Here is a 12149-nt window from a genome sequence, read left to right on the forward strand (position 1 = left end):
CAGTTCAAACAAAGGGAAAAAGTCTGCCAGCTATGTGAAAAAAAAAAAAAAAAAATTAGTGTTATACACATACTGAAGAAGATATATGTGAGTGTGTGCAGTCCCATTCAAACTTTCACTCTTTAATAGCAAACCCTCCACATGGACACACACCATTTGCCTCTGACATGCAAAGTTACACATGCTAATAGTAAGTTTCATGTGCATTTCTCCTTTGCTACCTATGTGAAACCTTCATGAATGATAAAAACAAGCTCTTGTTATGGAACTGCAGGCATGCCTGTAATAGTGTGAAGTCTCTCTCTGTTAGGAGGACAACATAGAAACCACTTGAAAAAGTCGTCTTCTTCATGCAAAACCCTTGTTTCATGCACTTCTGTCATCTGTGATCCTTCTGATCAGATGAATTCTTCAATATTAAACAAATGCTGAAGCAGCACACTTAAATCCAAATTCAAGACCGACTGTCTTTAGTGAAACAACCCATTCAAGAGGATCCCAGGGGCTCCAAGTTATTAATTACCCACAAAATATGTTAAGCTCAGTACGGTCAGGCACCTAGGCATTCCCTAGAGAAATGCTGCTGGAGTGGTTACTATCTTACAGCATTTCCAATGCACTTCTTTCTTCCACAGAAAGACATTCTTGTTTATTTTCTGATGAATCTCCAATCAGCTAACCCCCAGCTTTCCTGCTGCATAGGCAGCAACAGGCAGATGAGACTTGATGGTTATGGGGCTGGAGAAAGCTCAAGTGCTGCTGGAAAACAGCAGCTATGACGAAGTTGAAAACGAGAGCTAAGGTTTTCTGGAGAGAGATGCTGACTTTATGGGTGGCAATGATTACACTCGATGGTCTTTGGGTGGAACCCACACAGAGAGTGAAAGAAAGGAGGCCATGGGCAAGAAATTCTTGACTCTTCCTGAAGGTCCTGACAGTTGGTAAATTGGAGAATGCTGATGTGCCCACCAGCTGTTAACAAGACGAGCTCCCACATGCAGCCATTTTTTTTTGAAGACTTCGGTTAGAAGTACCTGCATAAACATACCAGAAACTTTCACCCCTCAACCCATGTCATGCACCTCTACAGGATCCCTCATAAAGGCAAAAGGGAATTACCAAGTTAAAAGGAACAGAATTTCATTGGTGAACTCATAAATCATGAGAAGTTATGTGTGGCCACAATGCAGAAAAGGATGCAAAAGCCAAGGTTTGCCTTGCAAATGGATTGCATGAAACATCTTCCATGTGAGAAGAAAAGCAAGAAAGAAAGGGTGGAAGAGAACAATTTTTTGCATTAAAATACCTGTAACAGCCACAGTGCTTAGGGGCTTTGTTTGGTGCCCCTTGGCAAAACCATAAAGCATAACCTCATAGCCAATGCCAGTAATAAGGCCTTTAAGCTTCAGTTGCCGCTGGGCTCCCGTAAGGAGGAACTCCTGTGGGTCCAGCAGCTTGCCAGAATCCACCACGACTACTAGAAAGTTGTCAAAGGCATTCTCCGATGCCATCCACGACACTGTGAACCCATAAGGGTTAATATCAGAGACAGTTAGGTTTTCCAGTGGGGGCATGGCCTCTAAAAGAAGGGAAGGTGCAAAAACACACAAAAAAAGAAGCGAAAAACATTGCAAATTAGAAAGCGTCACAGATTCCACCAAACATAAATCACATTTTTCCCCAAAGTACGGACTGAACAGAAGTGCATAGCCAGGACCACAGGACTAGGATTTTCAATGGAGCCTCCAGAAGCTGGATGCTCAATTCTTAATTTTCGTCAAGGGTGTCTCACAAGCTCCATTGAAATTCCTTCCAAGCACATTTCTTCTGTTACTCATGCACTGTAAGAGAGTTATAAGCAAAACTGTTTCAGAAATGCTATGCATAAAGCTTTCATTTCCTTCCACTTGTCTCCACCATCGGTGCTTTAGGGACAAGCCTCAGCTTTGTCATTCATAATTCCTGTATTTTGCTTCTTTACCTCTCTACTTCACATGAATACCTCCAGCTTTTCTTTTCAATGGTGGAGGGGTCAGAGATGCCAGAAGAACTGCCAGAAGCAGAACATTAATCAGTCAGGGTCATAGTCAGTGCAAGTACTGAATTTTTTTTTGCAGGGGATACGAGAGAAGCCAGAGTTTGCACTGGCTAAGGGCAGGGGCTAATGACTGCAAAACAGAGCAATAATCTGTCCAGAGCTTCACAGGCAGCTGCCAGTGTGGTATGATGACAACTTGAAGAAATTCCAGTGAGAGGTCTTTTTTTTTTTTTTCACCCCAGCATGACATTTTGTCAGTTTAGAGGCTGTGGATCAACTCCTCAAAACTTTCCCACCAAGTCTTTGAAGAAAAAAAATAAGGCCCAGTTTTCACAAGAGAGTTTCTCAGTGTATTGCGCTCAGTCAAAGTCTGACAAGTCAAATAGGAAGATCCACTGGCTCTGCTAAGCCCTGGCCTTGATCCTGGATCCTGGGCATTGCTGGTATTTCTCTGTTGGACAAACCTTCCTTGCTTTGTTGGCTCAGGAGCTAACTCCTCTGATCTTGCAGTCACTCAAATTCCACTCACTTCAGAAAATACCTGTTAGTTAAACACAGAACTTTCTCTGGGAAAGGGTTTTGGGTTTGGTTTTGACATTTCACTTCTACTGAAATTGATGTTCTGTTAGAATTTGGCATAAAAATTCCCTCCCAAAGTTTTATAATTTAGAAGTCCTTATGTTTTCATTTTGGTGCCAGAGGTTCAGCTGAATTTACTCAATTTGAAGACATTTTTGCAGCTTACTTGCTTCTAACCCCTGAAGATTGCAGCTTCAACCCTGAAGATTCACAGATTCACATTTTGGTTTGGTCTCTGAGAGGGTAGGTAAACAAATTAAGAGCCCAAAATGCTGGAATTATTTTCCTGAGATAGGTGTTGAATGACACCAACACTCTAAGCCCAGCAGGCTTACGTGAACTGCTGGCACATCCTTCTGCTGTGCAGAGAGTGCCACGGGTTTACCTCGCTGTGGGAATCTTCCTTTCAAAACACCAATGTCCATAGTTTATTTTCAAAAAGGAGGCATCTGTGCTCTGGTGGACCAAAAGAGCAGGGGTTTTGGAAGCAGAGTTACTCACTTCTAACCATGTGACTAAATGTCATCAGGGGGCAGATCTGAACTGGTGCAAAACGCAACCATTTGCCTTAAGGAAAATGATCACGGACATCAACTTTCACAGCAACTGCCAGCCCAGATGCTGTGAGGGATGCTGCTGCTGCAGATGGTGCTCCCACTGCACGTTAAGGAAAAGAGGAGAAAAAGGAAAAGGCCTCAATTTCTCAATTAATCATATTTAGGGCACCCATATGTCTATGTGAGAAGCCCTAGTAACACATACTGGCCACGTAACACACAGAAGGTGCACTCTGGGGCATTTATTTGATCATGTAGGAAACGTGATGTACAGCCAACCCCAGTCAAAGTCTGGCCAAAATATTCAGATGTAAGGGTTTTGTTAAGGGGACATCACAGCACAGGAGGCATTCTAAAATCCAGTCCTCTCTGGATCTTTCAGATGCAACTACTGAGTATTAGGAAAATTTCTCCCTCAAACTTCAGGAGTTAAAAAAGTTTATTAGAATGGGAGAAAGACTCCAGAGGGCTTTTACCTCACTTTAAAATAGTACTCCTCCTAGAAACTTTTTTAAGGTCAATATGACTGGTCTGACCCATCCTTGCACTAAGTTTGCAAACAAAATCCTTGTTGCCAGACAAGATATTCAGTGCTGTAGAGAGGGTTTTTTTTTTTATCCATGCTGGAATAGATATTTTTGTAAGCCAATAAACAGACTCCAAATCTTTAAGCAGGTACCTGTCATGACAAAGGCAGTGAGGGGCTCTGTGTGAACACCTGCACTGGTGGTCCCCTTAATGTTAATATCATAGCCAGTGTAATCTAGCAGGCCTGAGATGTGAGCGCTGCGAGCACCTCCCGACACCGTGAGCTCCTGGGGTTCATGTGCTGCATAGGAATCTCTAATGTGTATAACAAACTTGGCAAAAGGCCCGTCTCTTGTGGTCCATGAGAGGTTGAAGCTGTCGGGGGTAACGTTTGTGAGTGTGAGCGTGCCCAGCTGTGGCTCAGCCTCTGAAGGAGAAAGGAACACAGGTGGAGAGACAGCATTACTCCGGAGGGGGCTGGTGGAAGTAGCAGTGGAGGTTTATAGATGCTTAAAGACAAGGCTGAACATTTTACCCTTGTTTTGCAGTGGTTGAAGAACAAAAAAAAGGAGCATTGCAAGAGCTATTTTGTAAGGTTTTGGAAAGAAGCCACTGAAATTAGTGCTGACTTTTAATTTTTTTTCATTCAATTCTTGCAAATATAGTCAATTTTCCTAATGAAATGTGGGCCTGATTTAAAGAAGCACCAGAAGCATACAGTCCTGTGGTAAAACCATAGACATTGCAGGAACTCTGCACTGGGAATTTGATGGGAATACAAACCTACAGCAATTCCAAAGTAGATATAGTAGGATTCCGCCAGGAATTAGATGAGTCCAAAACCGACATCCTTGAAATCCCAGTTCGGCTTCTGTTTCGTGTTTCTGTTGCCTTCAGTTGTAGATACTTTTCGTTTTGGACCTTGAATTTTATGAGGGGTTTCAATCCTAACAGTGATTATCTCAGCACTAATCTCAGGCCAAAACCTCCCTGGACTCCACAGATAAGGTGTTCCTCATCCTCTGATTAGGCACAATGAGAGAATACCTATAGAATGAACAAAAAACCTCACAACGCTGCTGTTGCTCTCCTTTCTGACTGTTCATTAGTCAGGGCCCTTCCTTAAGAAGCAAAGACTTTGCTTCTCTGCTAGAGGAAATTCAAAATCACATCTTTTCCCTCCCAGGGGAGAAACTTGGCCTTCCAGCTACAGGAGGGCGAGAGCTCCATACCCATCCTGTTTTAAAGCTATTCAATTTAGCATAAAATCATTAAACATTCATTAGAGCACAGAGAGAGCACAAATACGACCCAGCAATCAGGTAGTCAGAGAATCCTGTGTCTGCCCTCAGGGCTGATTTTCTACTTTTTCTCTTGCCAGCTGAGTACAAACCAAGAACACCTTGGGAAATGCAGCCAGTGAGATACAGGAGAATAACTATGCAAGTTATTCATGCTGAGAGGAAAGCAAGAAAGATGAATCTCACTAACAAACAGAATAGTGAAAGAATGAAATCCTTTTCTTTACTAAAACATGAACTGCTGCAAGATGTTCCAACTTTTACTCCCATCCCTCATTGCAAGACTTTTAAATAATAGTCTACCTTCTTCTCTGGAATTGTCTAGGAACAGGTGAATCCAAGTGGCCCCAATTAAGGACACATGCTGTGGTCATGCTGTCATCTGATGACCATCCATGCCTTCATGGGTGACAGTGAAGATGTCACCATGTAAGCATGGTACTTCCAAACACAGGGGAGGAGATGAAGAAATATCCACAAAGCAAACAGGCTTGGGTGAAGAACCCAGTGAAACAGAGCATGGAGCCATCAGCCCTGCATGCAGGTCAGAGAGGACAAACTGATCCTTTCCAATCTCGTCCTGAAATGGGCACATTCCTTCACATGCCATTTGCATCCAGTCAGGCACATTCACATCACGACACCCATACTCCAAAGAACACTACATGCAAAACAAGTTGACATTATCTCTTAGGCAAGTCTTAGTGATCTCCTGCCATCCTGGAATCAGCATCACCACAGGAGAAGCTCTGACATCCAGTGAAACAAGACAGGTCTTAGAGACCTAAAGGCAGCAAAGCAAGTGACAGAGTGCTGGGCTGACAATCAAGAAAGGGTAAACTTGCGTTTTGAGCCCTGCTCTCCGCTAGGAACACATGAAAATGCTAGACAGAGAAGAACATCAGAACCAGCACAAGGTGACCAGACCGCTCCATGCAGTTTTGGTTGGCCATTTAGCATGCTGCATGAAACTCCCACAAGAGATGCAAATGTCTTGGAAGACGTTTGGTTTTAAGAATGAAGAACCAAAATGGCATGCAGGTGCCTTTCCAGGCTGATAAAGACATGTAGGACTCCCACCCACAACAAAGCAAGTGGGGATGGGATGAACAAGAACTTCATTCCAGATCAAGCGCAAAGATACTCTTTGAAAAATACTAACCATCTGGAGCAAGACAACTATATATACATAGAACTTGCAGAGAAGTGTGTATATATAAAGAAACCAACCACGGTTTACTACTGGTTCCCTTAATGCTGGGGGCACTTTTTCAGCCTTTTCCATTGTCTCAGATCTCTCATTTTCCAAGCACTCTCAAGCCCAGCTTATTTCAGCTTCCCCTCATAGTGATCTCCCTATAATTTACCAAAGGAATGATGATGAGTTGGAGCCATGTTTTAGAGCAGTTCAGTGGACAGCAAAGAAAGAAGGAAAAAAAGAAAACCTGGAAGGTGAAACAGTGAAATACCTGTGGTTGCCAGTGCTGTCAAGGTCTGACCACCTTGCCCATCAATTACACCATGGAGTTGGACAGTGTAATTAGTGGCATCTTTGAGGCTGGTGACTACATAGCGCCGGGAGGCCCCTGGCACTGTGTGCACCAGGGAGTCCAAAGGGAAGTCAGTGTTTCTGACTTCTAGAATAAAATGGTCAAAGGCATTGTCCTGCGCTTCCCACATGAGTGACATGCTGTCTGAGGTAGCATTTGATACAGTGAGTTTGCTAAGGAGAAGTTCCTCTACTATGGGAAGAAAAACAAATGGAAATGTATTGCAATTATTAAAACTCAAAGCAACAAAATAAGATAATATAGAAGTTTGAGTTCATATAAGCCACAGGTTGCAAAAATCATCTAGCCTTGTGTTTCTCCATGTTTTCCATACCACAGCCCCTGCATTCACCCTGCCTGTGTTACCCATGATTCATTGAGGATATTCACAATCTGCTGATGCTAGAAAATTCAACTCTGTATTATCTGATCACTGAAATTTAATATTCTATTTAATATCATTGACCACACTAATCTATTGCTATGACAACTTTTCCTAAGCTCATGTCAGCAGGCAAAATTTGGCACAGGTACTAACTGATCACAGCATGAGCTATTCTCTGCCTACTATGAGAATGCATCTTCTGCTTCTGTAGTCTAGTCCTCTTCTTCACTTGCATACTGTAATTGGCTAAAGCACATCAAACACTTGACTTCCCTGCCTTTTCTGGAAAAGCTGTCACCTGTAAAAGCTTGAGATGAACAATGTGCCAACACCTAAATGGCTACCTATTTTATTCACCAAAACCAAGTCAAGTGGACTCTTTCAATCTCTCATCCCATGTAGACTGCCTTCTGAAGCTTAATTCAAGCAATGCATCTGCCTTGTAGGAGTCTGCTATCACGGACTGAAATTTGCCTGAAATCTGTTTGGAGAATCAGGATAAAAACTGTATCTAGAAATCAGCTTATCTGAGAGAAATTGTGTCTCCTCTATGCTGTGTGACAGATGCAAACACATGTTGCAAGGCTAACAGAATGAAGCATCTCCCACTTTGTTCTTGGGAAATTTGTTTTTCTTCATCTGTATCAGAAGTTGCCCCGACCTTAATGTTTGAACAAGAGCAAGCTTATTATGTGAAATAAATTACATCACAATATGACTGACAGACTTTGCTGAATGTGGTGATGGTTTAACTTTCACAGTTCAAAACATCTCCAGCAGGTCTTCCTTAGAACATGTCAAACAATGAGGTAGAGGATTTAGTAATGGGTAGACTGATGGGGTAGCTCAGGGCAGGGCAAGGGGCACAACCTGTAAGGAAGAGTTAGAAGAGAGTTAGCATTGAGGTAGGTTTTCTATACCTGTTGTAGCTGCAGCACTTATTGCCTGTGTGCGGAAACCATGAGAGATCCCATAGAGGTAGACAATAAAATCAGTGCTGGGGGAAAGCCCTGAGATATGAGCAGTTCTTGAATTGCCTGAGATGTTGAACTCCATGGGCTCCAGCAACCTGTTAGAATCAATAATTTCAATAGTAAAGACGTCGAAGTCCCCATAGGTGCTTGTCCAAGAAAGGTTGAAGCTTTCAGGAGTAATGTCGGAAACGGTTAGCTCACCAACTTCTGGGTGCACTCCTGAGGAAGGAAACAACATTGGTCAAAACGAGACAGTCCCATACTTCCTCCTGCTCAGAAGTGCCGTGCCTTTCTTTGCTCATACTAGCAGCACTCCAAGCTGCCGTTGGAGAAAAGTGTTTGGGTAAAAGCTTGCTACAAGCAGACAGGTACTATGGGGAATAAATCAAATGAAAGCATCTCTAAATGTTAAATAAGAAAAAAAGAAGGAAAAAAAAAATAAAAACAAGCTTTAAAGCTATGGCTATTTCCTTTTACCTCCAGGAGCAGCCATGTGTCTTTGAGGTCTGAGCATGAAAGCAGATGCAAAAGAACTTTTCTGAATTCCCCCAGGACATTTGGAAAAGTCTGCTTCCAATTTTAGGAGAAGCTAAAACTAGAGCTATTTCCTTATCCAAAAGAACAGGTTGTGGGTTTTTTTGCTCTTCCACTTTCCCTTTCAGCTTAAGCCTGTAAAAGCTGGCATGTAACTTTGGAGCCGTAGCCAAAACGCAAAGCAGTGATAGCTGCCTGGGGGTTTCTTCCTGTATGTAGACATCCCTGACGCGCTACAGGAAGGCTCAGTTGGAAGTCCCCAGAAGGGAAAATTTTAAAAAGTCAGGCACTGAGCACGACCCAGAAAGGGAAGGGGAAACCTCAGCAGGGCATCTTCTGCTGCTTTCATTAAGTTAGTAAAAAGAGAGCACATTGCATACTTGGGCAGGACACACATGATGTCTATTTTCTTGTTTGTCCCCGTACAGCTTCCTTTGTCCAGCCACATTTGTCTGTTTTCAATGGGCAATCTGCTACCAGCTCACCCTCTGCAAGCACAGGACTTCTAGCCTGCAGTGGGACACAGCCCAAAGCAAGTGCCTTGTGCCAGACACATTTCTGCCTAAGCCAGGCTGCTTAAAGCATTATTGAAACAAGCAAGCTCTGTTGTGGTTACTGTTTTAATTCTGTTTAGTGCTTATGTGTACTTTTATTCCCTTCTGTGTTGGGCAATATGTGCTTGGGGAAATCAATTATGAGCAAGCTCTGGCCATCTCACAGTCACAGGAGGTTGCAAAGGTCTGTAAGGAAGCCCAGAGGCAGCAGATATTGTCTACAAGAAATTATCTGAAGGAAGAGCCACTGGTGCCCCTTTATTGCCAATTAATTCACACTCTGTTTATTAATAATGATCATAACACCTGGAAGAGTCAATGAGCCAGGATAGACATAAGTATATATTTACTTCTCACAGTCAAAGCTCATCATAAGCTCTCTCATTTTAAAGTCTAGTCTGTCACAGGATCAGCCAGAAAATTATTTTTGTGGCTCTTGATTAGTTTCATGCACCCTTCTGATAATGTGGGGCGTATTTCCCTTCTTTCAGGTCAGTTTTATGCCAGGGTAGTTCTGCTGAATTTGGTCTTCTTGCATTATATCTTTCTCAGACCAATCAGACTGTTTAACAACCTTCTGTGGCTTGGTATATGATACTACCCTTGGTAGGAATTCACTTGTGTTCTTTTCTATATGAGAACATATAGAAGATGTCTCTCTGCCGTTGAGACAGATGCACACACTGAGTTTGTATTTACACAAAAGCTGGGGCACAATTTCAGAGGTAGCTTCTGAAGGGTAAAAAAGTAAACGTACTCTCGGTCTTTGATTATCTGAGCCATAAAACACAGGTTTTTATAATGTTACAAGGCAACCTGGGCTTTCCCGAGCATGTACAACAGCCAGCTGGGTTTTTCTGTTAGTGTCAACCAGCAGAAAAGTGAGTAAAGGGAACAAAACAAGCCATTCTGAGGTGGGGGGAAAAAAGCATTCCTAAAAGCCAAGGGCTCCATGGGGGCACTGACACTCTTATTGGAAAGTCTGTTCATGAGACATTTCCATGCCAGAGATGTTCAGCCAAGCTTTAATGAGTTCAGCGCACCCCATGCAAAGCCATCCAAGTGAGCAAGCTTTGCCGAGCCGTCGCAACAGCTCTGGCTCGCATCCCTGTCTGCAAAGAAAGGGAGCCAGGAGACTGGATGAGTGACTTGAAAAGATACCTGTCACGCTTTCAACAGAAAGGGGTTTGGTCCTGTAGCCTTGAATCACACCGTGAAGTGTGATGTTATAAGGTGTGTTGGCCTTGAGGCCTGTAACATTCACAAAGCGCAGTCCGCCTGGGACTGTGATATTCCAGGTTTCTTCGGGATTGTCAGACTCCTGCACCTGAACGATAAATTTCTCATAGGCCCCATCGGCTGCTGTCCAGGTGAGCTGGAAACCATCCCAGCCAGTCTCTGATACTGATAATTTTCCAAGCTCAGGTTCCTCCTCTGAATAAGGACAGAAAGTCAATCAGTTACTCAGATTACAAACTAGTGGTGATGAGGTATTACTTAATGATGTTCCATCTTAAAGAATTTCATTCATAATCAGTGACACGGAGATGCACCCACACACACATTTACATTCTCAGCTGCCTCAGATAACTTGTCAAGTCTCTTCACAGACATTGGAAAACAGAACAGCAAGAACTGTAATAATAATAAATAACCACATTAATACTAAAAGGCTGCTTACAGAAAGCAGCTTATAGACCATCTTACAGATGCAAGTGTTTTGCCAACATTAATTATAACTCCCTACAAGACAAGTAAGTATTACTACACCTGCTTTACTGCACTATTAACAACTCGGTGTTTGCCATTGTGAAGTTTCTGTGAATACTGCAAAAGTGCCTGTTGTAAGGGTAGGAAAACACTGAGTTTAGAGTAGCTGGGATTCAGATGTTTATGCGTTTACTTGTGCCACATGAAGTATTCTATTTATTCTTCCAAATTATTTCTAATCTAAAACAATAAAGAAGCATGTCTGCATGTCTTCCGTTTAATGGATCTGTCTTCCTTATATTGCATTATTCTGTCCACAAAACCGTCCTGGGGGCAGACAAGCTTGGATTTTTAGAGTTACTGATATTAATATTAATCTCAAACTGAAATCTTCTTTCACAGACTGCGTTCTCATAAGCCATCACCAGCGTGGCCAAGGAAGTGGGAACCATCAGAGCTAACTCTCCAATGTTGTTAAATCTGAAAGTTTTGGCCATTTCCTCAGCAAGAACAGAAAGTCCTCTGTTATAGAGGAAATAATACAACTGATTCCTTAAAATTAGCAGTCATATGGGAAAACGACAGTGTAATGCCTGTTTTTTTCTACATGGAAAATCTTGCTATGTGATCTATCGTCGGCCTGTGAACTGCAACGACTTCCTAGCGCTTTTTTTATTTACTTACATTGTCGATACATAAGCATTGTAACAAGAACAGAGTCTAGCTGAATAACGCCAATCTGCACGACTAAGAATTTATAAGACACGATGTAGAAGGGCAATTTATCTGATCTATCACTTGTAAACTTCAGCTTTAAGCTTTATGCATATTTTCAGGCAGACGATAAAGGGGCCCTGGAATAAATGAACATTAGGCTCTGCAATATTGCTCATATAAATTCCCCCCTGTAAAAACAGAATGCTTATTGTATGACTACTGCATAGCCTTATACAGGTAGCTGGGGCTGTATTTTCAGATGTTGAGCACTCAGAGATCACAGCCAAATATCTTCAGTGAGATTCAGTAGTGTATAGTAAATTGCTACTACTCAGGAACACCTAAGTTTTGATGAGCTTTTCCCATCCTGTTAGAAAGAAAGCGGTTGTTCATGAAATGACACGATGATGTTCAACAAAAAAAAAAAAGCATGAATCCAGAGCTGTTCTGCTTTATCAGGAGCAGAAATGAGACACATCGAGGCAAAATATGAACCCTGTCAAAATAGCACTGTTTAGCTGAAAAAGAGAAAGCAGGACAGAAAAGGAACTGGTTATATCAGAAATAATGATCATTTGGTGGCAACACAAACAAATAAAACAAACACATTTCCTTAAAATAAAAATGAAACTAAACCAAAAGTTACAGCAAGGTAAAATCTTTCAAGTAAAAGCTTGATTATAGTAAGTAATGTAGTAATTATTACAGCTTGAAAACAATTC

The 12149-nt window shown here is 42.2% G+C and overlaps 2 protein-coding genes across 5 annotated transcripts in view; both read right to left on the bottom strand.

Moving 5' to 3' along the window:
* The window catches only part of LOC104330217 (tenascin), a 73189-nt gene that overhangs the window by 17229 nt on the left and 43811 nt on the right, over nucleotides 1–12149 (bottom strand). For 2 of the 4 annotated variants that reach the window (XM_075439257.1, XM_009935394.2), the window contains 2 exons: nucleotides 10162–10434; nucleotides 7859–8131 (listed from right to left, as the gene is read on the bottom strand). The exons of the other annotated variants lie outside the window; for them this stretch is intronic. In XM_075439257.1, coding sequence (XP_075295372.1) covers nucleotides 7859–8131; nucleotides 10162–10434 — 546 coding nt within the window. The remainder of the gene's footprint in view (nucleotides 1–7858; nucleotides 8132–10161; nucleotides 10435–12149) is intronic. 4 annotated transcript variants of the gene reach the window in all.
* On the bottom strand, nucleotides 62–6923 carry LOC142363629 (tenascin-like). Its single transcript, XM_075439524.1, has 5 exons — nucleotides 6920–6923; nucleotides 6473–6745; nucleotides 3854–4129; nucleotides 1307–1579; nucleotides 62–72 (listed from the first exon to the last, which is right to left on the bottom strand). The coding sequence occupies exons 1-5, from the start codon at nucleotides 6921–6923 to the stop codon at nucleotides 62–64; spliced, it is 837 nt and encodes a 278-aa protein (XP_075295639.1).

This window comes from Opisthocomus hoazin, chromosome 19 (genome assembly GCF_030867145.1).
Source record: "Opisthocomus hoazin isolate bOpiHoa1 chromosome 19, bOpiHoa1.hap1, whole genome shotgun sequence".
Lineage (NCBI taxonomy): Eukaryota > Metazoa > Chordata > Aves > Opisthocomiformes > Opisthocomidae > Opisthocomus > Opisthocomus hoazin.